The sequence below is a fragment of the Triturus cristatus genome, chromosome 1_1, assembly GCF_964204655.1.
Source record: "Triturus cristatus chromosome 1_1, aTriCri1.1, whole genome shotgun sequence".
NCBI lineage: Eukaryota > Metazoa > Chordata > Amphibia > Caudata > Salamandridae > Triturus > Triturus cristatus.
Window position 1 is genome coordinate 918,662,995 of NC_140579.1, and position 25,217 is coordinate 918,688,211.

Consider the following 25,217-nt stretch of genomic DNA (forward strand, 5'->3'; position numbering starts at 1 on the left):
TTTTTATCTCTCTTAAAAGTTTCTATCTTCTGTTTGGGTTCTTCTTTCGATTTCTTAGTTAATGAATGATTAGAGGTTATTATTGTTAGATTCTTCCCTGCGTCTCCAAGAAGAGTATTGGATTTCCTGTCTTCAGGATGTTTGCTTACATAGGCTCAATGTTATTGTTTTCATCACCTCGTGTCTGGTTAGAAATAATGTACAAATAGGAAAATTTATCATACCACAGGCTCAGGCCTACCACATTTTCCCACATGTTTGGATGACAGCTAGACCATGTGTCCATTACGGTAAAAAAGCAGCAACAACTTTCAGCACTGCCTGAATGGACTGTTTAAAGGTAATACATTGAGAGAAAGCAAAAATAGTTTATTGCCCATGGGTCACTGTTTTCACTCACAAATATTACAATGTTCTGACAGCAACTTAACACCCCATATACTTCTCCCTGATCAATTAATATATGTATAGGTCACATCAACTAGACATCACAGTGGCATTGAAATTATGTAAGAAGGCATATATTTGTATAAATTAACACCCGCTGCGAAGTTTCTTTCTACTCAGGTATTCAGGCAGAAGGGGAAGGGCCCCATCATCCCTGAGTCCAAAGAAGAAGAGGACAGGTGATCAGCCACAACAGGAACACTGCCATCTTCACAAGCAGATGTTCTTCAGAGTTGGAGAGAATATTGGAGTAATAAATTACAGTGTAAGGTGGAATGTGCTAAAATGCCTTCTAAATGCAGTGCATTCGACAGAGATAGGAGTAATAGGAAAAGTAGTAAAGTTGTGTTTATATTATGTTTAGGTATTGATCATTTGTAATGAGTATATGCCAATACAGAAGGATAGTGTGCATTGAATAACTGTGCTTCGTATTATAATGTATCAAGGATACAATGTGTACAGATTTAATATGTGTTTTAATATATAGGTGCACTATTTCAGGGTGTTTGAAAATAGGTTACAAGGTGTAGGGATTGGCACAAAGGGGTGTGGAATTTAATGAAATATCTACTTGTCCTGTAACAAAATTCACTTGTCCCTTTTGTGCCATGTAATGCAGCGACAAATTATGGCAGCAATGCCATTATATAAGAGCTCTGAAATAGCCTCTCTGATCACGTTAAGGCTCCTTCCATAGTACGCTTTGAATACTAACAATTCCCTTATGTTGCCACGTTTCCGCAGATCTACATACTGGGGCTGAAGGTAATGGTAAGCAACAGTTCTGGCTCACAAAAAAAGGTGGCTGAAGGAAAAGTGAACTTTTACACCTGCATATTTGCTCATGCTTAAATACAGTTCACAAATATTTTCTAGGAGTACTATTTCTTGGCCTACTTCTGTAGTATTGTGAATTTACAACAGTTGTATATCTGCACTTAATACAAGGACATGGGTGCACTTTATTTCATGATTTGGCCCCTAATTAGGTTTGGCATTAACAATGACCTTTTATGACTAGTAAAATGTTGTCTCTCCCTTCCTCTCTTGGCTAGCTTCAATGTGAGTGACTTCATTCTGTTCTTTCACAAGGAGCATATTGACACACAGTTGTTTTATCCAGTGACAGGAACTACTGTGCAATGTGTGATTCTTGAGACCACAACAATTTCTGCTTTTGCCAATGTTTGCTATAATGGTGAGGGCCCAGCAACTACCACACCAATGAGGTTTCACAAAGATGTTGCCAAGACAAGTTGTGCATTGACAAAGCCAAAAGGCTGAACAACAATTTCATTGGCTTTGCCAATGCTGGTTTATTTTTATGTTGCAAAAAATAAAAATGGTACCTACCTTATTCTAGTAGTTTAGCGAAATGTTTTGCATTCTTTTTGTGAACATTTTATTTTAAAAGCAAAGAATTATCAGTCTTGCTTTCAAGCTTCTGCAAATATTTGCATCTAATTGAAGAGCATTTTGAGAGCAGTATATATAGCCTCACATTGCTAAAAATTGAAAAGGTGTATACACATGTTTATACTCCAACCACTGTCAGTAGTGCAGTGTGAGCTTACAACATTTACTTAGAGCGCTCACCCTGATAATAAAGCCTTTGCATTAATGAACGATAAATGCAAGTTTGAACAGCATTAACGTATGGACACAAATATTACCTTTATTGCAGACAATGCCTTTCCCTGATCCATAATGTGGTACTGTAAACTAACAGCCATGGGGTTTGTGCTGTAGGGGTTGGGCCTACTTGTCCCAAGGACGAAATATGCATGAAAACTTGTTGCCCTTGAAATCAAAAGAAAATATGTCCTGGGAGTAGGGCTACGGGAATTACACATCCCTGAGCACAGTTTGACAACTATGAGTGTTTTGATTACTAAATGTGTTACTGTGACAGAGATTTTCATCTGTGTTTTCTGTTGGTTCAAGCTATGGTACAATGTTTTAATTCCTCTTTTGCTTTTGGAGATAATGAATTTCGTTTTAAAGTCTTGTATAGGGATGCCAATATAATTTTTGGGTTATTTTCTTCATTTGGAGTTCCCTCCTTGCCTCAGCTGGACAACACATGCAGCGTGCACCATTAATAGCTCAACTATTGCAAGACCTGTTACTACCAAAGTTTCAATTGTAGACTGTGCTGCACATACCTCCCCCAAGGACTGTGTATCAATTGTTAAAGAATTTATTGATGCAGATGTACAAGAAAGAATAGCATATGATACTAAATATATTATTAAAAGGGCTGGGTGGAAGAAAAGGAAGAAGGGAACAGGGGAGGATGTATACAAACAGAAAAGGGATATGAATAGGCCCAAATAGAAAGAAATGTTTACCAACCATAATGCTTGCCCCCATGGTCCGTCTTTTTTCATGGTTCAACACTTGTATGATGTGATAGGAAGATCAGACTGCTTTCCTAAAGCTGTATTTCCACTGCCTCAGGCCACTTCATTTCCCCACATGAAATGGACTTCATCAACATATCCCCTACTAAAACTACAAGTACGTGTTGGTTATTGTGTGCATGATCAGCAAATGGACTAAGGCATGCTAATTCAAGAACAGCAATGTACAAACTGTTCCTAAATGCCTCCTGAAAGAGTTCTTACCGCGCTTTTGAGTACCTATGCTTTTGAGTTCTGAAAATGGACCAGCGTTCATCTCACAGGTGATTGAGGGGTTGTGCAAGGGGCAAGGAGCCACACAGAAACTACATGTGTTCCACGGAACCTACCAGGTGGGAATGGTATCCCAAGCTCATCCTGAAGGGTTGCACGTGCTACACAGAGGACAAAGGACGAGTGTGTAAGCGGGCCCCAAGGATACTTCACTTAAAGAACGTCTGGAAACATCGACGCCCCAACCCCTCAGTCTACAAGTTGTGACAACGAGACATCTTTGCCTTTACTTCACTTTGTTTTCTTCATATCGAATGTGCCTAAGTAATAGAAGTGCTTGCAAACCTCTCAAATTACTTGAAGACAGGCACCAATGGTTACTTTTTCTGTTTAAAGGTATCATCTCTGAGGCTCTACATTATTATTCAGCAGACTTTTTGAACATAGAACAGACGCAGCAGAAGATAAGACATTCTTCCAACTAGTCACACTAGCCACACGTACCAACGATTGGAACAATGCCTCAAGACTTGCTCAAGACTTTCAGAACAATTAGAGAAAATGATCATGGGTGCTACTAGCAGCATTGACCCCCCGTTACTGCTATTATAAAGACTTTTGTACCACATTGAATAAATTGTCATTGATAAAGACGGGATGGGGGACAGTTTACAGAGCAGGATGTTAAGTTCGCACACACCGGCATACCAACACAGAAAACAGCATGTGTTACAATGTCATACCTGTCTCTAAATACGTGGGCTGTGTCCTAATGTACAATATGCTCTTCAGTCAGCACACTGAGTACGTAGCAGTTGCACCTCCTGAGAAATGCATAATTAGCAAGGGAGAACAAGGATAGAACAGGGAATGTGAATAACTTAGCACTTATAGAAGTTGTAGAAGTAATAATAGGACTACACTAAATGCAGCCTGCAACCATTACCAAATACCTTGAAGACCTGAAAGGTATGCTGTGAGGATTTTGTTCATAAAATGAACAAGAGGAGGGAACGAGAGAGGGTAGATTTTGCCCCAGGCCCGTTCTGTCCACACCTGAGGTATGAGACCCTTGTCCTTGCCCTGCCAGCCTAATTTGTAGGCCGTGTTAAATTGACCAGAGGGTCCTGTGTTACTATATAACAAATACCCTGGGACATCCTTACCACTCAGCCAGCATAAAACCCCTGTGTAGGCCCTTCTGTTCAATATGTAGGCCTTTTTGTTAAGTTGACCGTAGTTCTGCCATTTTCCTGTATAACAGGCTGAAGGCAGGTCTGACCCAAATCATATCCAGCTCCTCTTTCTGGAGTCCCCACCCTATCCGTGTGCTAAGTTCACTGTCTCAAAAGTTCAACATCCCCCTGATCTTTCAACATACAGTAGGCTGCATCCTGGGCTGGTACATACTTTTAAGGAAGTTCCCACCGCAGCAACTGTCGGCCCCCGTCAGACCGGCGTAATGAATGTGGCAATCCAGACGCATATATATATATATATATATATATATATATATATATATATATTCACTGAAAAAACCATAGGTTTCACACATGTTATAGTTAGCTGGACATTTTACTGATAAAAAACCAATGAAATTCCCCCGTTATAGTTAGTGCAGGCAACTATAACTCACGCGACCGCAATCCTCTGCTGATGACATATGTGTCTTTATGAAAAAAAAATATTTGTAATATATATATAGCTAAAATTTAATGGAAGGAGACATGGGCAAATAAGTGTCTAAATACAGTATTAGCATCAGCAGAGGATTGCGGTCGCGTGAGTTATAGTTGCCTGCACTAACTATAACGGGGGAATTTCATTGGTTTTTTATCAGTAAAATGTCCAGCTAACTATAACATGTGTGAAACCTATGGTTTTTTCAGTGAATTTGCAAGGTTTTTTAAATGCTAATTCCTAACTATAACGTGTGTGAAACCTATGGTTTTTTCAGTGAATTTGTACGTTTTTTTAAATGCTAAGTTACTTTACGCCATTCGTGGCGTGCGCGCCCACTTAACGCAGTTTGTTCCGTGCGCGCACGGTGCGCTTCGCGCACCGTGCGCGCACAGTGAGCACGCGGTGCGCTTCGCGCACCGCGTGCCCACGTTACGCTGGATGGGCCATGTACGCACGATGCGCTTCGCGCACTGTGCGCACATGGAGGACATATTATGCGCTTCGTTGTGAAAGGTAATGTTTGCTTTTTTGATTGATCTGATATCCCATGCACAAATTGTGCCCTTCGCGCACCATTTGCACACGGGGTGTGGAGATTGTGGCTAATTTTTTTTTTTTTTACGTTTTTTTACCGTACGCGTACGGTAAGCGTAATCGGCGATTTTAAAAAAAAAAAAAAATTTGAATTTTTTGCCTTGGTGGTTCTTAGGGGACACCTTCATCATGGCTAGGTGGTTGGGAGCAGTCTAAACAGCCCCTTTACATGTTTTTTCCCTTTGTTTTTCCTCCTCCCCCTCAGAGTGCGAGATAGAAAATGGCGGCCGCCGCTTCCTGGTTTCGACCGATTCGAATGTTTACTAAGATCTAACAGCCAATCAGAATCGCGCTCGCGCACGGCACCGTACGCGTACGGTAAGCTTACCGTAAGCGCACGGTAAGCGCACCGTAAGCTGCCACAGATATATATATTGATTTGAAGGCTATTTTCTCAGGATCTACTGAACAGATTTACACCAAACCTACAAAAGGCACTTCCTTGACCTGTAGACTACCTCTCTGCCAAATTTCAAGTAACTCTGTTCAGCTGTGTCTAAAGGTCCTATGGAAAAATGCATGGGAAAAACGCGTTTTGGGACCCCCCTTTTTTCTCAGCCCCTGCTTGACGAATCCCCCCGAGACTTTCAGGGTAGGAGCGGAGCATAGCGCCCCACCTATTTTGAAAATTTCGCGAGGATTCGTCGACCGGCGCCAAAGTTATTCCAAATAGAATGTTGCGGATTTCCTATGGAAACGTGGTCCTAACTATAACTATCTACTGGCGACCGCCAGTAGATAATATATATATATATATTATTCCTTTGCATTACATATTTTCTGCTTGCCCTATGCAATTTACGATGAGCGCTTGGCCTGAGAAACTGACCTTTTCACCTAGTCTACATTCCGCATTTAGTGGGAAAGCGACGACACGTCTGATAAAAGTTGCAGACCAAGTTTATAATGTCAAAAAAGTGACGTTCTGGTGGTGATAGGGGCTTGTAAATATGCCTCTTAGAGAGAGACCCACCTAAAGCAAATATGGGTTGAACCTGCTTCTCATGTGAACAGTGTATCCCAAACCTTGGTCATCCCTCCACCCATGCATACTGTTTTTAGGTCTCGGCTGCGAAAGGCTGCGCTTGCGCAGTCTCGCTCCGAGATTTAATGAGTTTGAGTGACTTTGAGAAGAGGGGCTTGCACCCGCCCCTCTTCTCTCCTGTTCTCCATTGGCTGGCCTCTTAAATGCTGGCCAGCCACTGGAGAAGAGGTCCAGTCACTCCGTTGAAGCCCCGTCCTTTTCGGATCGGGGGGCGTGTTTTTTGCGAGAAGTCTCAGGGAGGAGACAACAGCAAAACACGCCCCCCAATCCGAAAAGGACACTCCCTTTCTCCGAGGCATTTTCTGCTGTGCCTCGGAGAAAGGCGGTGGTGCCCCGGCGTTGCTCCCGCGCACACACGCTATCGCTTTTACTTTCGGAGCTTTTCCAGTCTCCCCTTTGAATCTAATGACCCATAAAATGTTCCCTTCTGCCTTTCCCGTTCTACCGTCCCCCGAACCCCCCCCCCCATCGCCGTCCAATCTAATTCTGCCCCCTCCGTTGCTCCCTTCCTGGCCCTCTTCACTGTTTCTCTCCCTGCCTCCTCCCCCTCAGGGGACAGGACGTTATCGGAAAGCGAGAGAGCGGAATACGCCGGGACAGACAGAACCTCTTTCAGGACTCACTCACCATCAGACGATCCCTTCCTTCCTTCCTCGGCCTCTTCTTAGTGCGCACCAGCACGGAAAGCCACTTCCGGGTAGACGGAAACGCGAATCGGGACGGTGCACGAAGGGAGCTAGGCCGAGCTGACTGAAGTTTTATCGTAAACTGGCAACACAAAAGGCTTTCTCAGTAGTACAGTTCCTTTCTCACACGATGCGCGTTTTCATTACGGCAGCAGTGATGTGTGATTTTTCTGTTTTGCACATTTAATAGAAAATTTTGAAATACAAACAAAATGGCATCTCTTTTGCGTTGCGGCGTAGTGTCAGGAATAAAATAGTTTGCAAATTATTATATTCGGGAATATGCATTCTGGTACTTGTAGTTCCTTATAACGTTGGTATAATAAAACCTCTCTACCCGAATGGCGTTAACTGTGTTACCCACAATTCAATGCGCAGAGTAAAACTATCTAGCGGAAGTGACGTTTGGTCGCTTTTGTGACGGCTACCAGAGGCCGGAAGTCGTTTCGTTTTCGGCGGTGCGGAGCAGCAACAGAACATGGCGGAGTATCTTGCATCAATCTTCGGTACCGAGAAGGACAAGTAAGAACCCCAGAAAGAGTCACAGGCTTTGTAGAGGATGGGAGCTTGGTACCGGTACCTCCGGAGGCCTTTGGGTGGAGGGAACCTCGCAGGACAGAATCGGTCAAAGGAGAGTGGGCCTTACTGTGGAGCGAGAGGATTGGGGCGCGCTGGGAGTTTGTGAGGTGGCAGAATGGAGGCGCTGGTGGGGCAAGGGCGGTGGTGTTAACCATTTGAAAGCGAGAGGATGGAAACAGTTTAAACATTCATAGAAGGGCTATTAAATTGGCTAGTGACACCCTATTATGCGAGCAGGTGTTGGGAGCCCCTTAACTGGCGTCATATCCCATATCAAACGAGTGGGCAGCAGAGTTTGCAGGCAATTACAACCTGTGAAAGATAATCGCGGGGCCTAAGACCGTGAGAGAATGGATGCGACTTGGCGGGCACATGGTCTAGGAGGAGAAGGTCTGATAGTGGCGATGGCACTTATGTTCTCTGTTTTGGCTGAGGAGAACTTTAATTTATCAGCATGTAAGGAGTGGTAGGATAACTTGCGTACAGGTAATATGTGGATACTAATGAGGCTGCAGTTCAGACAAACATCTGTTATGTACAGAGTCAACACTTCATGGAACAACACGTTTGGGTTCGTCTTAATTTGAAATTGTCATGTTTTACTCTGTTGGCTTTGGCCAGATAACTGCTCGTTTTGTTTAGTGTACTGCATTTCAAGTCCCCCTCCTCCTAAATATTCTGTTTTGGCGGTTTGTTTGAGTAGGGCCACTAGTATTTTGTGGTTGGAGACAACTAAATTATGCGGCATGGTTGACTAAATTATTCGGCAAGAAAAGACTACTGTGATAGTATAACTTCATTTTTTTCACACTTGTTAACCATGTCTGATCGCAGGTTCCTGTATCAAAATAAGGGAGTGAGTAGTATTAAAGATTGTCGCCTACACTGTCCAGGCTCATATGATTTATCAGTAGAGTGGACCCACTATTAATAATGCTTCTCTCCAAGCCCCCCCCCCCGCCCCTTTTTAGGACTCGGCTAGCGATGGCTGCGCTTGCGCAGTCTCGCTCGCGAGACATAACAAGCATTTACAATGCAATGGTCTCGGCATTGTTAAAGTTTGAGCTATTGGCATTGCTCATGACATTATTTTTGTTTTTAAAACATCTGTCTCTGTCACCAAAATAAGTCTTTTTTTTGTGAGAGAGAGAGATGTTTTTAAACCAAAAATAATGTCATGAGCAATGCCAATAGCTCTAACTTTAACAATGCCGAGACCATTGCATTGTAAATGCTTGTTTAATTGAGAAATGTGCGATTCACACCCTCGTTATCTCACTGACTAAGCTACACCCCCCTGTTTATGTCAGCTAAAAGTTAATCTATAAGAGAGTCTGACACATACAGCTGTTTCTGTACATTTTTTAATGACAATCTTATTTAGGTATTGTCGGCCAAATCCTTTCGTGTAATGGAAAGCACGAAAAGTTAAACTTGGGCATTATAAAGGCATAAACAATGCTTTCTCCAGAGTGACCAATGGTACCTCACTTATGTGGGTGTAGAGCAGCACGGATTGATGGCACCAGAAGACACCCATACGGAAAGCTAATTTCGGAAGATGACTTTTATACTGTAGTTGAGTGTGCCCCCTAACGGCCATGTACTTGTAGTACACAATGGTCCTTGCCTTTATTATATCTTACGTCATATTGACATGTGGTTCCTTGATAAACTACAGCACAGCCCTCTCCCTTTCTTTTATTAGACTTTTTAACTTGCAGCAACAGTACTTGGGCACATTTTTAATGATTCAGGTTTTAGTGTTTGGTTTTTCGTGTTGTCAAATTATGATGATATGTTTCTGATTTTGTATTCAGTGATATGAAAGACCCCAACCGAAGACTTCAACATGGGCAAAGCGTTCAGCACAGTGTGCAGCTCTGTCAGAAGCTCATGTCTGCATCTTCAAAGAGGAGTTTTATCCTGGAACTGCTCCCAAGAGCGCAAGAGCAGATTTAAGGGTTGTTGTTTCCTCAATGTTGTTGGACTCGCGTAGACCGATCTGGTACCATGCTTGTGCCATTAACCTTTTCATTTATTGAGTGCTACCCACAATCTCGTCATGTACCTGTTAGTCCCTGATTACATGGTTCATGCATACATTAGTGTTTGTGAGCGGGTGAATGGGGCCACCTTCTGGGAATAAGTAGTAAGACATGCTACAGAGTTACAGATCGGGCGAGTGCTGGGAATATTTCACTACATGAACGGCCCAATAATCAAAGTTTTGTCTTGAGTAGCTGGGCCTGGGCCGTACTCCTGTCTTAGTTGTGAGTTGCACCTAGAGGTGGACAAGCAAGGAAACCAGAGCCGAGCCAGGGGTCTGGCTTGACATAACACGAATAGAGCCTTTAATATGTTTGCCATGTAAATAAGTCGTGCAACAAATGTCATGTAAAAATAGGGGAACAACCTTTACAACGCAACTTTTACAATGCACTACCATTACAACGCATTTTTTACAACGCATAATCCATTACAACGCATGATATTACAACGCATGACACTACAACGCATTTTTAAAAACTACCTTTACAACGCATTCCATTACAACGCATACTACCATTACAACGCATACCATTACAACGCATAATATTACACTATACTATCCAACACTTACCCTACTGATGCACCCCCTGGAGTTAGAATAGTAATTTTTACCCCTATACTATCCAACACTTACCCTACTGATGCACCCCCTGGAGTTAGAATAGTAATTTTTACCCCTATACTATCCAACACTTACCCTACTGATGCACCCCCTGGAGTTAGAATAGTAATTTTTACCCCTATACTATCCAACACTTACCCTACTGATGCACCCCCTGGAGTTAGAATAGTAATTTTTACCCCTATACTATCCAACACTTACCCTACTGATGCACCCCCTGGAGTTAGAATAGTAATTTTTACCCCTATACTATCCAACACTTACCCTACTGTTGCACCCCCTGGAGTTAGAATAGTAATTTTTACCCCTATACTATCCAACACTTTCCCTACTGTTGCACCCCCTGGAGTTAGAATAGTAATTTTTACCCCTACACTATCCAACACTTACCCTACTGTTGCATCCCCTGGAGTTAGAATAGTAATTTTTACCCCTACACTATCCAACACTTACCCTACTGTTGCACCCCCTGGAGTTAGAATAGTAATTTTTACCCCTACACTATCCAACACTTACCCTACTGTTGCACCCCCTGGAGTTAGAATAGTAATTTTTACCCTTATACTATCTAATACTTACCTTAAATGTAATTTAATATTATGCGTTGTAATGGTATGCGTTGTAAAGGTAGTATGCGTTGTAATGGTAGTGCGTTGTAAAGGTATTTTTTAAAAATGCGTTGTAGTGTCATGCGTTGTAATGTCATGCGTTGTAATGTATTATGCGTTGTAAAAAATGCGTTGTAAGTGCATGCGTTGTAATAGTGTGCGTTGTAACGTCATACATCCGTAAAAATATGATGAAGACTTCCAAGTTTTAAAAAGTCCACTTCTTTAACATGCAGAAGCGTTTCAGGTTGGTACATTAGATTCTATTCCTGCATTAATTGAAAGTGATAGTGTCTAAAAACCAACTTAAAAACATTGGCGATGATGCAGTGAACCAGTGATGCAGTTGTAATGAGCCCCCAAATGACACCGAGGTTATTACAGCTGGAGCAACATTGAACCAAACACAAGAGGGTTTCTGTACTGCGTCCATTCTGAACTAAAGTATTTCAAAATGTTCTCTTATGTGATGAAAGAAAAGGAGCAACACAAAAATGATGGATTTAACCCAGATCTGTGACTGGGGGTTGATGTTTGACCATGTTCAGCATTCCGTCCGTCATCTTTTGGTCTTGCTATAGCCGGCCTTAGTGAGAAGGGTATGCCCAGATATGGTGTATGAAGCTGGCTCTGTATATACTATACCAAAGTGAGGTACAGTGCGCACAGGTAGACAGAGGTAAAAGTAGATTGTACCTTACTCTCTATTTGTGGTAGTGTGGGCGAGCAATAAGGCTTTATTAGAGAGTAGTGGTAAGCATTTGTTGTGCACCCTCAGGTAAGAAATTATGTCACACACTCAAAGGCTGAACTCAAACCAATTTGTTTGTATAAAAAATATTATTCAGTTATTTTATTTCTAGAACCAAGTCAAGCCTGGTGCATGTAAGTGAAATAATACTTTGCAAAATCTTATGCAGGGATTTACAGTTGAATGCAGGTTCAAATGCAGTTGGTAGAATTACAGGTGTCAGCAGTTCAAAATTACTTTTCAGGTACTTTACAGATTACTGTGCACGTTTTTAGATTACTTTTGCTAATCAATGTAATATGCCTAGATATCACACTGAGACATTTCCTAGACAAAAGGTAAGTAATTTACTTTTAGTACATTTGCAGTTTTCAAGCTTTCATACATACCAACTCCACACTTAAAAGAATTTTCAAAGAAAAACAGTCAATGCAATCCTATGGGGAAAAATAAATTATCGGTTTAATGGTAAGTACTTTGTTTTGGGAGTTGTTTTTCTGGGGTTAGAACAAGGGTTCCCCCAGGGTCAAGGATGCACTCTCAAAGTGCCAGCAATAGGACGGGTGCAGAGTGCTGAGGCCCAATGTTATCCAAAGGGGGCCACTGGTTGGTGGCTACTCACGAGCAGGCCACAAGAATGTGGGTGCAAAGCTCCTGGTTTTAAGCTCAGGGCAAAGGGGATCCGAGTTAGCACACAAGGTGCACCCACAGCGGCACAGTGATGGCTGGGTGCAGAGTGCTGTTTTGGCGTCGGGTGCGCTGTTTTTCAATGGATTTTGGCTGCAGGTGCTGGAGCAGGGTTTTTAATTTAAAACCAAATACCTGTTTCATTTTTGTATGTCATTATTAAAAGTACTACTGATTAATTAGTAATTACTAAAGATTTGTCGAGTCTTGTCTAACCAACCTTATTAACAGAAGAATTACACGTGGGAATGCAATTGCATGGCTAAAATAATAAGTGAACTAAGTTGATGAGCAAATTGACAGTATAGATGTTGCTTATGTGATGTTATTGTGTTTTGCGCTTATAACAAATATGTATTAATGGCTTTTGATGTCGCAAATGGCTAGATAAATACATACACATAAGGGTATTAGCAGGGGAATAACACTGTATAATCATTTCCATGTAGTAATTATGATTTTGTGTTTTCTTCGCTTAAGTTGACCATTGTGGCCTGCTGTAAAATGGCCACCACCCGCAGCCTGCATTCGAGTAGATGAAAATATGAAAAGAGGCTTTGCGCTGACTGCGACCCTGTCCTCTGATTGAACTGAAAAGCCATGTACATGACGACAAATCTGGGAGTGTTGCCAGATGCCCCTGAACGTGAAGAATTGTTGCAACTTAAAATCCGACCTGATGAACTTATAATGGTCCCATGGATGAGATACATTTTATCCTGAAGAGACATCCGTAGAAGTAACGAATTAGCTATGGACTTCTAATTTCTATTTAGAATTTGAAACTATCAATACATGAGAAAATCTAATGGTGTAGCTTAATGTACCAAGATGACATATTTTCCGCCAATCGAATGTTTTGAAAGTTATATTTGCAACATTTGGAATGTAAATTTTGGTATAAATATTAGTAGACTAGAGAGGTCTAGCGCCACTTCTTCTCGAACCAATGATCAGAGGTCCCGACGCTGACGGAGAGGACGGTGACTCTACATGACGGCTAGAAATCTCTAACTATCTGCTGAGGACCATTTCTGACTTAGAAAACGACTTTTAGCCAGAATAGGTAAATATGGGAAAAATGATCTTGCATTTAATTGACTTTTCTTACAATTTGATTTAGATAAACAATATTCTCTTTGAATTACTGTGTCGGGTGGTTATTTTATTTTTCATGTTTATTGAATATTTAGAGTGTTAAGTTGTATCACCAAATCTATAGCAACTAGTTGATCTCATTGACCTCAGGGTACATGCAGATTGGTTAGGTATAGAAAAGTGTTTCCCCTTATACATGGCACGGATAGAGTGGTAGAATGAATGTTGGTGTTATGGGCCCCACCAGCGTGTGATGTGTATGTGTGTGTGTGACTGTGAAATCACTCCGTCCGTGGAAGTAGAGGGGATTCGGAAGCTCCGATTTGCACCACAGGCTCGTTCCAGGAAGACTTCCGGGAGGAACCAACAGGGGGGCAGGTAAGTTGGAGGGCTCAGGAACGCAGGTGCACCTCGGGTTCTCTTGTTCAGGGTGCAGGGCGGCTGGATGCAGAGGTGTCTTTTGAGGTCGGATTTCACCTTACCGGGCCACTCGCGGTTGGGGGGTCCCCATGCATAGGCTGCAGGGGACGTCGGGGAGTCCTGAAGCGGTCAAACTATGGTGGTCTCTGACTCTGGAGCGCTGGGGAACCTCACTGGGACCGGTGAGCCACCTGGATTCAGGCTGTAGGTGTCGGGTGCAGTAGTGGTTGAGGGCATCGGTTTTCTTTGTCCTCAGCAGGCTCAGAGTTTGTCTTTGGAGTTTCTTTTGAACAAAACTGCTGTTCACAGGAGATCCAGTCTTTGTTGAAGGCAGTCAGTTCTCCCAGGGATTCTGTAGGTCGCTGGCTGTAGGACAAGATTACTTTTTGCGCAAGATCTCTGGAAATTGCAGACGGGCCGGTAGGGCTGGGGCCTAGTCAGTACCTCTCTGCAGTCTCCTCTGCTGAGCATCCTCTTTTGTCCTTCTTCTTCTTAGGTTGCGGGAATCTGTCTTCTTGGTTCTGGGCTGCCCCCTAAATACTGTATTTAGTGGGCATTTCTGGGGTAGGCCAATGGGCTACTGACCTTAGTGTAACTACACCCTCTGTGTGCTCACCCCATGTGGGGGAGTGGGCCCAATCCCTAATCCTGATTGGAGAGTGCCTGCCATCTGCAAGATGGTGGGCACTGAAAAGTGGGCTTCACCTCGCCTCCCCCACCTGAGGGGTGTGGTTGGCAGAGGTGGGTACACTTTCTTGGGTGTGCTAATTTTTCCCACCGGTCTTCCTGCCAAAAAAGAGGGGAGACAGGAAGGGGCCTGCTCTTGATAGCAGGAGAGGCTGAGGATCGCGTTACAAAGGCGGCAAGCCTTTGAAGCTCCCGTGCCACAGTTAGCTCTTCCTGGCTTGGAAGGGATGTGACCACCCCGCCCAAGAAAAACTTTTTTTCTGGGCTCAGGGAGCAAATGCTCCCACTTCAGGGGTCCAGAAACATTTCTCGGGGTGGCAGGCTGGTGTGTACCAGTCAGGCAACCCACCAGAGGCTGGTCGTTTTTCAGGGGGCATATCTAAGATGCCCTCTGAGTGCATTTGTCATTAAATCCCACACTGGCATCAGTGTGGGTTTAATGTGCTGAGAAGTTTGATACCAAACTTCCCAGTTTTTTAGTAACGCCATTATGGTGCTGTGGAGTTCGTAATGACAAACTCCCAGCACAAGTACTCTTAATGGCATTACTGCACTTACAATGTCTACAAATTGTTCTAGACACTGTAGGGGGTACAGGGCTCATGCACCTCTACCCTCACCACTGGTATAGTGCACCCAGCTAAAGGGATGGGTGACCTATGTCAGGGTACTGGGTTGTAGGCATGGCACACAGGGATGTGTGCCATATCGACTCTTCACTTTGTTGTGCACCAAAACATACAGCCTGCAATGGCAGTGTGTGTGTGTAAAGGTACAGGGCCTCTAAGGGTGGCACAATAAGTGCTGCAACCCTTAGAGGACTTCCCTGTCCACAGTGCCTTTGGTACTCACTGTACCTTTTGCAAGGGACTGACATGTGGCCAGAGAGGTGCCGATTGGGGGTAGAAGTTACAGTGTTCAGAAAGAACACAGGCCCTGGGTACCTGATTGGCAGGGACCCAGGCCACATCAAGTCAAAGTGCATGAGTAGTCTGGCAAAAAGTGGGGGGGGGGTTACTGCAACAGAAACCCAGCTTCCTACATGTGGGTCCTGTGCTTTTCATGCCACTGGATTCAAGCTAGCCTGGATGATGAGGGGTGATATCTCAACACCGGTCCCAGGATGCCTTTTTTCCGATGCAGGGAGGACCTGGCCTGGCGGTTTGGGCTGGACTGTTGCAATGGGGCGCAGGGTCAAGAAGGATTCGCAAATGGCTAGGTCCAAACTGGGGTGGCATGGTGAGCAAAAAAAAGAATGGATTTAACCCAGATCTGTGACTGCGGGTGAATGTTTGACAATATTCAGCATTCCATCCAAGAAAAGGAGGCATAGTAAAATAAAGAAATTGCCTAGGATCACGCAATATTCAAGTGGGGAAGTCGAAACTGATGCCAGGTTTACTGAATTAACATTGTGCAATTCAACCATGTGATGGGTATGTCTTTCTCTCTCCTGTTATACATAAAATATTAATGCTTGGTGTTTAATTATTTGAGGTACTAAATCAATACACTCTGTTAAATAAATGTAGGTATGACATGATAAATCAAGTTGATCCTAGAGAAGTTTCTGGGAAAGAAAACACCAAGTTAATTTAAGGGAAAGCAAAGTACTCTATTGTACTGTTATTAACACTGGCTTCTTCTGACTCAATAAAGATGTATGTTAGGAGAATCTCATTGTCTCAGTGAAGGCACTTAAGAGCCTTAACAAAACAGAACGTCAGGAATGTCAAGTGCAGTGCTCTTCGGCAGACAGGATTTCACCAAAGAGTATATCAAACTTTTTGCATTTTTTTTAATCTCCAGGAAGTGAGGGCAGAAAGACAGATGGCTGATTGTCACTACTCTGTAGAGTGCTGTTAAAGGGCTTAGAGAGGAACTCTTTATAAAATCATTATCATAAGGTCCCTCTCTGAACACTTCCAGAGTACTCCAATTCTTGCTTATCTCCACTGCCCAGTGATCGGCAGCACCTCTGCTGCAGGATGAGGATGGCAGGCAGAAGCCGCACCTGTCTCAGCTCGTTTCGACAAAGTCCAGAAGGACCTGGAGCTGAGCTAGAGCCAGGTATCTAGTCGAACCTGGTTTGAACCTGTTGTGGCTCACACACAGTGGTCGAAGTGCATTAAAGAAAAGTATGAGAACTGTGATGCTGGAGTCAATGGAGGCAGGGTGAGTGGGCATTGGGGTGGGGTCAAAGGTGTAGCTAAAAAACAAAATATTCTGTAACTTTTTTTGGTCTTTCACCTTCAGTTAAGTACATATAAAATAACGCACAGTTTAAGTGACAACTAAACGCACGTTATGTAAATTAGTAGGAAATGCACTATCAGACACTATGAAACCTCTATTAGTTAATGAACTGCACCAGAGAACCACAGAAATGAATCCTCATTGGTGCAGTGGAGAATAGTGAGTTGTGTCTGTTTAGTGCCCAGTCTGTGACAGAAAGCACTGTGAACATGTAAGTCGTTATTTTAAACTTGCATTATACACAGTACAGCGTAGGCTGCAACAAGGTTTAAGATACAAAGTGCTTCCAAAATATAGATTTTAGTAATACCCAGACTGTATATAGTGCAATTGTTTTTATAACTATCTTTTAAAAGCACACACTTCACAGCTTAGCTGGTAGCTCCCTTACAATACAACTCAAAAAGAATACATCTGTATCATCAGGAAGACTCCAGTGATTCTGTTAATTAAAGCCAATACCTGCTTCCAAACACCCTTTCCATTTGCAGATTGACCAGTTGCGCACATTTACATCTCTTTCAGGTAAGCAGACACCCTGGCAAGAAGGCTTGGTTAGCGGTCTGCACCTCTCTCGGTTTCACAGCACAGGAGACTCCCTGCCATACACTTCAGCTGAAGCATTTCATGGGTCTGAATTAACCGCTCCGGAACTGTAGTCTTTTGACAAAAAGTAGGGGAACTGTTTTTTATAAAATTATAAAAGTATGGACACGTCTTGCCTCTCAGATCCCCTGCCACTTCGACCTCTGCTCATACGCCTCGTTATACCAGAATATTCAAGACTATTTCTCAAAGTGCTTTCTTAGAGCCATTTTCAGGTGTTAGACTTGCTTAAAGAAACCCTTCATAAGCCAATCGTACTCCTGGAAATCCACAAGTAAGTTATACCTACGCCTGGAGTAAGACACACCTACTATTGGAAGCATTTTTGGAAATTGGGCTCGTTCATTGATGGATGCTATACTAATTAATTTGTTGATAATTATAATTATAGTATATTTGGCACAGAGAGAGGAAACGCCATTAAACTGTCTTGCACCACTTACATGTAAGAATCCACTTTATTACTATTTTTCTTGCTTCTCCTGCTCCCCAGGATCCCCCTGAAGGTAATGCCTTCCATCCGTCAGACTCTGCGGGAGATGGGGGTCAAGGTCTCCGACGTCTTCCCTGAAACGAAACTGAGGCGCAGAGACACAGCACCCACCAATCTCACCAACTACCTGGATGTGAGTAAGCATGAGTAAGCATGGTTGGTATTGCATGAGTCAAAGACTTGCCTGGGGAAATTTTCTTACTCTCCCTTTCGTAGCCCCTTTCTCTCAGCATTGGTTACCATGTTTCTCCTCTCATGGATTGCCCTATTGTTTCTCTGGTCTCTAGCTTAATTGCTCGATTCGTTCCTCGCCCTTTCATTTGCCAACATGCTCACAGAGGGCATGATTGTGACTTTGATCGACAGAGTACCGTCCGTCAGGATAAGAGAAAGCGTTACCTCCACCATCTTGATGGACTAACATACTTCAATTTAGAGATGACTGCCGAGCCAAAAGGAATTGCTGTCACAATGGTTCCTTTCAATGTACAAAAAGGTTGGTGTCTGGCTGCCACTGGTTTTGTTGGCCATCAATCAAACTTTTACAATTTTTTAGTTTTTTTAGAGGAAAACTCCAACATGGGAGTTTTTTTCTGAAAAACAAAAAATAATGACTTCCACACTCTGGAAATGTTCTCTTAGAGTGTGGAGGTCATTATTTTTTTCTGTCCTTTCCTGTGAGGATTTTCCTGGCAGTGAAGGACAGGCGTAGAAAGCTATTACACCATCTAAGTAGAGTGAGTGGTATAATGTCCTTCCTCCGATGACCCTACTCCGTTGGGCCATTGAAGGAAGTTTTCCATCAAGAGAGCCAACGGGGGCCCCATCTACAAGAAGCCTACGGTCCACTCATCTCTGAATGAGGCGGGCGGACCGAGGGTTTGGCAGATTGGGTATCCCATAGCGTTAATGATCTAATAACCTATCAGTCAAACTCTAAATCGGACCCAAAGTTGTTTGCTCTTTTGTTTGTCATGTACCCCGACTCATTAGTCATCCTATTAGTTGCTGCCCTTTCTCTCACATCACTGTTCACCCTGTTGAAATATGTGTTATTCCCTATATTGCTTGCCCCAGTGGCCACCCAGATGCTTCTCCCAATGCACACTTAAAAACCAAGCCATTGCCAAGAGCTGGACATTCCTTTGGCTAGTCCATTCCGTCCCATTGCTTGACTTCTACCTACCCCATTAATCCTTCTCTTTCTATATACTTGCCCTGATAATAGCTGTATTGCCCAATCAGAAGCTCAGTCCATTGTTGTCTTTGTGATTTGCACTATTGTTCACACCATTATTCATACTACTGCTAACACAATGTTAATTTCTCTGCCCTTGCCTTTCCCTTCAGTTTGCTGATGCCACCTCTGCTACCTGCCTATTTCCCACCCCATTACTTGCCCAATTGCTATTTCTGCCGGCCATCCGTTCCCTCACATTACAGCTCGGCCTGCTGCTTGCTCGCTTCGAAGCATATCATGCCTTTCTTACACCTGACCTCGTGTTTCTGTCTTGCAGACCCAATACTTTGGTGAGATCACCATTGGTTCCCCACCACAGACCTTCAAAGTGGTGTTCGACACCGGCTCCGCAAACCTCTGGGTGCCTTCCCACAGCTGCTCCCCCCTGTACAGTGCCTGTGGTGAGTTATCCTGCAGCGGGAGAGGGCACTGGGGCAAAGTCAAGGCTCATATCAACATCATGCCAAGGACGTCCCCAAAGCCTTTGGAAAGATCAATGCTGTTGTCGTCTATCACAGCATTAAAGCCTGCCAGAGGCCAAGGAGGTATTATCAGTGTACTGAGGCCTGGTGGAGGTAGGCACTGCAGCCCCTCTCCTTTCAAGGTCTCATAGAGACTAGAGACACTGCACTCTCTCTAGCATCTGTCTAATAAAGTCTGCTAGAAAAGATTGAGAGTTCAGTTGGAACCCTCTCTATCTAATAATGCTTGATGGAGATCACTTCAGTTTTTCACCAATCAGTGATAGAGGCTAGAGAGTCACTGCAGTCTGCCCCCCAGATCTGGTAACAAACTCTTCTAGAAACCAGTGACAGTGCAGTCTGTCTGGCATCAGTGTATTAAGGTCCGTTAGAGGCTAGAGAGGCACCCCAGACTGTCCGCTCTGAATGTATAAAGACTGGTCAGAGTAAAACTGCACTTTGTTCCTTACAAGTGTATTAAACCCTGTTAGAGTGAAGGACTATAGTCAACTGACCAACAGTGTAATACTGCCTGATGGAATCATGTACCATGGCCTACTGCCGAGAAATGTAATAAGGCCTAATAGAGTCAGGGACTATACTTCTCACAAGTGTAAAAATGCCGGATAGAGTCATGCACTATGTCCTGCTTTCCATGAGTGTTATAAGGTGTGTGTGAAACAAGAATTTAAGTCAGCTCTCTATTAATGAAGTAGGACTTGAGCAGACTGGGCGTCTCTCTGTCCTATAGAACCATTGTGAAAAAACAAAAAAACATTTTTTACAATCAATTTTTAAGCCGGCCTTCAAATTCATTGATAAATAAGAAAGGAAAGAAAGTTGAACATGAAAAATGTTCAAATGTAATAAAATGTTGATGGGCTTGATTCTGGGGAACATGGTGGTGAACCAAAGCTGAACACATACGCATACTGAAAGTGGGAAGTATTGCATCCCACAGCTTCCTTCATCTATGCCTCTGCTTGGGGGTTGACTACTCTTTGAGATAACTGAGCCTGGGGGGGTTAACCAACATCTTTAGATGGATGTGGATGGCAGCCATGATTCTTCCGCCATCTCTAGACAAATGTTGTCACCTGTGTTCCTATCCCATCTCTAGATAGATTTTAATAGCAGCCATGTTTCTGCCCTGTTGGGAGAAGGATGTCATCTGCATGCTAAACGGACATGTACTCCGGCCCGAGTGCCTGACTGCATGTTCAATTGGAATCCAGACTTTTACTTTGACCCTGGCATTAGGCTAACCCCGTGCAGAGGCCCAGACTTGTCCCTCACAATGCGAGATCCAGAACCTCCTCTGTGACCTAGAGGAGCACAGCAAGAAAGGCCTCATACAATTCAGTAGACTACTATCTCTGACTTGGGTATATCACTTAAAGCGGTGGTGGCAGCGTACTGAGTTTTGTGAATTTGTAATATGAACAGGTATTTTTTTTCTGTGTCTGTGATACTTCGGTCTAACATGTAGAGTTCTACTGTTCTATGAAACCAAGAACCTGGTGGTATTTTGAGTCCATGTGTATGTGTTGCACATGTGTCTTACATGCATGGTAATAGGACTCTTTGCGATGTGTGAGTCTTAGAACAGGACCTAGTGGGAGCCATTTTGGATGCCCTGGCTTTGGCGTGGCACTCGATGGTGGACGAGGATAGCTTCCTCAAAAAGTGGAAGTGTGTTGCCTACATTGTTGTTGCTTTAAGTTGGAGAGCCAGACACTGAAATGAAAAGGGCCGAGACAGGACTACCCTAGAAAATTCCATGAAGTTCTTGTTAGCAAAGGACTGCTGATTAAATCTTCCTGAGCACTGGCATTTGGTAAATGGTAGAGTATGGGACAGAGCTATAGTTTCTCTTGTTCAAGGTGGGGCAGTTTCTAGTCATGACCTGCACTTTTGTCTCTGTCTAGTTACTGCTTCAGGAATGCTGAGTGCAGTGAACTCACTTGTGCTCGTGTTTGGAGGCAGCCCCATTGCCAGCTGTTCTGAAAACCATCACTTTCTACAAAGGCTTTGTGTGCAAAGCAGCCAGGAAATGACATTTGGAAGAGATCCAACCTAAACCAGTTCTGAAACCTTAGACAGATTCACATGGCCTGCATGGAAAATGTGTATAAAAATCACATCCAAGCCACCCCACTTTTTTCTAGTTCCATGTTCATCTTGATCAAGGTAGGAAGTGTTCTGCAGAGTACTCGAAGAGCTGCTGTGTACTCAGGGCTGGGTTCTGCCAGACAGCCAGTCTCCCATAGGTGAGGGGACATCACCCGAAGTGTGCACTTTGTATTGAAAGAGCTGAGGACCTGCCTAAAGAGCCTTGAAGTCTGCCTGCTGAGATAGGGAAGCACTGTGCCTGGCCCTGCAGGATCACAGACTCCAAGGGGAGAGGTGAGGCATGTTCTAAGCCTGTGGAGCACCCAGAGGAAGCTGAGAATGAGAGCAAGCCAGGAGGGGCTCATGCTGAAAAGAGTTCCCCCTGGCTTTTATGCACATTTCCTGAGTGAACGGTATCATAACAATTCCTGTCGTGCCTGGCAGCCCATCACAGGCTTAATATATTGGTTCTGCCACATCAGGTAGAGAAAAAAAAGCTGTACGCCGTCGAAGCAGGAACTCAAGATTGGCCTGGATTCTAACATCATCTTGAAGAAACTCAGCCAATAGTCTGCAACAGCTACATCTGTTTACCAGTCTGAACCACCGCCGACAACTACCGCTGCCGAAGATTAATGTGACAGCGCAGACCTGCCATCGAGTCTGTTCTTCAAACCCTGACCCGAACAAGGCTGCTACTGCAGCCCCCACAAAGATAGTGCCCCTCTCCTTACCTTCAGACTAGGTAAAAAGGTAGCTGCAATATGTACTGTTCGTTCCTACAGATGCTAACTACAAACCCTGGAATTGAAGAAACATGCTGTATCGGATCTGGTGAACACATTGAGTAATTCATAGACATGTATGCTCCCTCTGAATCTGACAGGAAGTGAAGTGCCAAGTACAGGGAAAGAACAGTTCAAATGAAACTGAGTGAATGCCCGTAAAGCACTTTTGTTGTTGACATGGTGTCATGACGGAAAAGATGATGTGACTTTCTTATCCTTGCTTCCCAACTGGATGAGTGGTTTGCGGATGGCCAAAAGGCCATCTCTTCTCTTCCTGAGAATCCCTTGTAACTCGAACCTGTTTTGGTAGGGGATTGGAGATTTACACTCACAGTGACCTTTTTAGTTCCCGGGGTGAACGCGATCAGTTTTCGATCTGTTAAATTATCAGAAACTAAAGTCTGTTTACATTTCTTGGAGATTCCAAGGGCATTTATCCTTTACTGGTTTAAAAACATTTTTTCCAGTATACGTGTGTAGTACTATGCATGAGGAATTAGTCAAAAGGGCTTCATTGATTTTGAAATTCTAAAAACGAGCAAAATAAATTTACATTAGACTTTATGAAGAAGTCATTTCTGCTTATATTAACACTGACACTGATTATATTAACACTGACTTGTCTTCTGAAATATTCAAGAGAAAAATAACCAAGAAGTTAGTTTAATAATTATAGATGTGTCAATGTGATAGAGAAAAGATACTAGCTTTCCTATATAATATGGTTGATGCTTATATATTGTCCTCCTCTTCTCCCTGGAGGTGCAGTAGAACAGGCTCTATTTCTCTTACCGGCTAATTATCTCTTAATCCCATTCCCCTTTTCCCTTTAAGGCCTCTTGAGCCTTCTATGGAAGAACTTGGGAGGATGGAGAGAGAATTAGGTTTGTTGACCATGGCACCTCTGTGGTAGAATTAAGGTACACCATTTTGAATTGTGACAGGAAGGCCCAAACCGTAAGGGTGCGAGCGCATTCTGTGTCCACCATTCACCCTAAAATACAATGCAACCAAGAGCAGGTAAGTGAAGTGCTTAGTCTGTATACAAGGACAGAAACTGATGTGCGTGGGCAAGTCTGCTGCACCGCCTAAGACTTATTAATCGAGTGTTGAAAAAATACTGATCTGAGTTGCTCCACCAATGAATGAGATTGCTTCGAGTTATCTGCACCTGTGCCTAGTGTTTGCCTACTCTGTATAGCTTTGGGAGCAGTAGGAAATGGAACTTAACCATAGCAGGAAGGAGAGGGATGGACATTAGGGAGAAGGGGATGTAGCTCTTCACTGTTAGATGCAACGGAATAAAACCCTGTATTTCACACTCATCGTGTTGTGTAGTATTTCGTTTTGGTGTGTTTACTTTTTCCATGTAAGGCAGGCAGTGAGCTGCATATTACTTTATTGTGTCTGTTGGTTGATTGTTGAGTTGTGAGCTCTTGCCCGAATGCAACCTTCCTGAGAAGTCTGTGACTTCTCATCCTTGCTACCCTGAGAGTCCTGTGCAGAAGGGGTTTTACTAGGCCTTAAATGCAGAGCCATAGCAGGACAAACTCCAGTACACCGTTGGCAAATTACCTCAACCGTTCCTAAATAGGAAAAGAAGCAGACCTATTTGGTAGCTTAAAGAGGCTCATGAGTGAAAAGTACTCACAGTAAAGTTTGGATTTTGATGAAGGTGGAAAGAGTGCCCTCACACACCCATGCGGGTGTCATGCTTCATCATCGGGCATTTGCTCCTCGTGGCAATTGCCGATGGCAATAAAGCTGCAGAGGGGCAGGTAATAGGCTGCAATTGAGGAGAGGCATTGTTCACCTCTTCATCACCGCGCTGACATGCCGATGAGGCCAGCCTTTATTATTTGAGGGGTTGGATCCAGGAACGCCCACTGGACGTTCAGGTAGGCACATTGACGCCTTATAACCTGAATCTAGGAACCATAGGAATATAGAGTGTCGCTGTCTCTGATTCCTATTTTTATTTTTTCACACCTCTATCACGGTCCTGATGAAGTGCAACGGGATCCACTAGGGACCCATCCGAAGCGTGAAACATGTCGACCTAATGTACTCCCTTTAATCAACTGGGAGGAGAAAGAAGGGATTGTAATCCATTCAGCTTTCTTGCAGTAATACGAAATATCAAGATGGAATGGATCACTTGACCTGAGTAACCAGGGTTTACAACGTGTTGGTTGTCTTATTTTAAAAAACCCTCATTCACGTACACAAGCCGTGTGGCGGTATATCTTGGTTCTCCGCCAAGTTAAAACCGTGAAAGCATTATCATTGGGCTTCTTTTTTGTATGCTTTCCTCCACTAGGAGGAGAACCACTGGTTATTGCAGTAGTGATCAGAGAGAAGTGAGTGTCAAGTGCTCTGGTGAAGTGAATTAAAATGTGGAAAAATAAGATCCTCGTATTTCCTAGACTGTACTTCTAATAAGTCTGGAATCAAGGTGAATAAAAACAGTGTTGTGCGTGGAAAGACGGATTATTAGTCTAACGCACTAAAGGTGTCCAAAAATAGGTCGACATGTTTCAGCCCTTTGGAATCACCCTGTCTGGTTTAGTGGGGCTTTCTTCAGGACCTCAGAAAAATAGTGGTGGCTGTGTGTAATGACGACAGACCCGGTGAACCATACTCTAGTTCACTTATTTCAAAGA

At 43.5% G+C, this 25,217-nt stretch overlaps 1 protein-coding gene across 1 annotated transcript in view; it reads left to right on the top strand.

The window, feature by feature from the left end:
* Positions 1-25,217, top strand: part of REN (renin) — a 207,979-nt gene that overhangs the window by 58,533 nt on the left and 124,229 nt on the right. The window contains exons 2-3 of the mRNA XM_085599744.1: positions 17,954-18,086; positions 19,471-19,594. Of these exons, the coding sequence (XP_085455870.1) occupies positions 17,954-18,086; positions 19,471-19,594 (257 nt within the window). The remainder of the gene's footprint in view (positions 1-17,953; positions 18,087-19,470; positions 19,595-25,217) is intronic.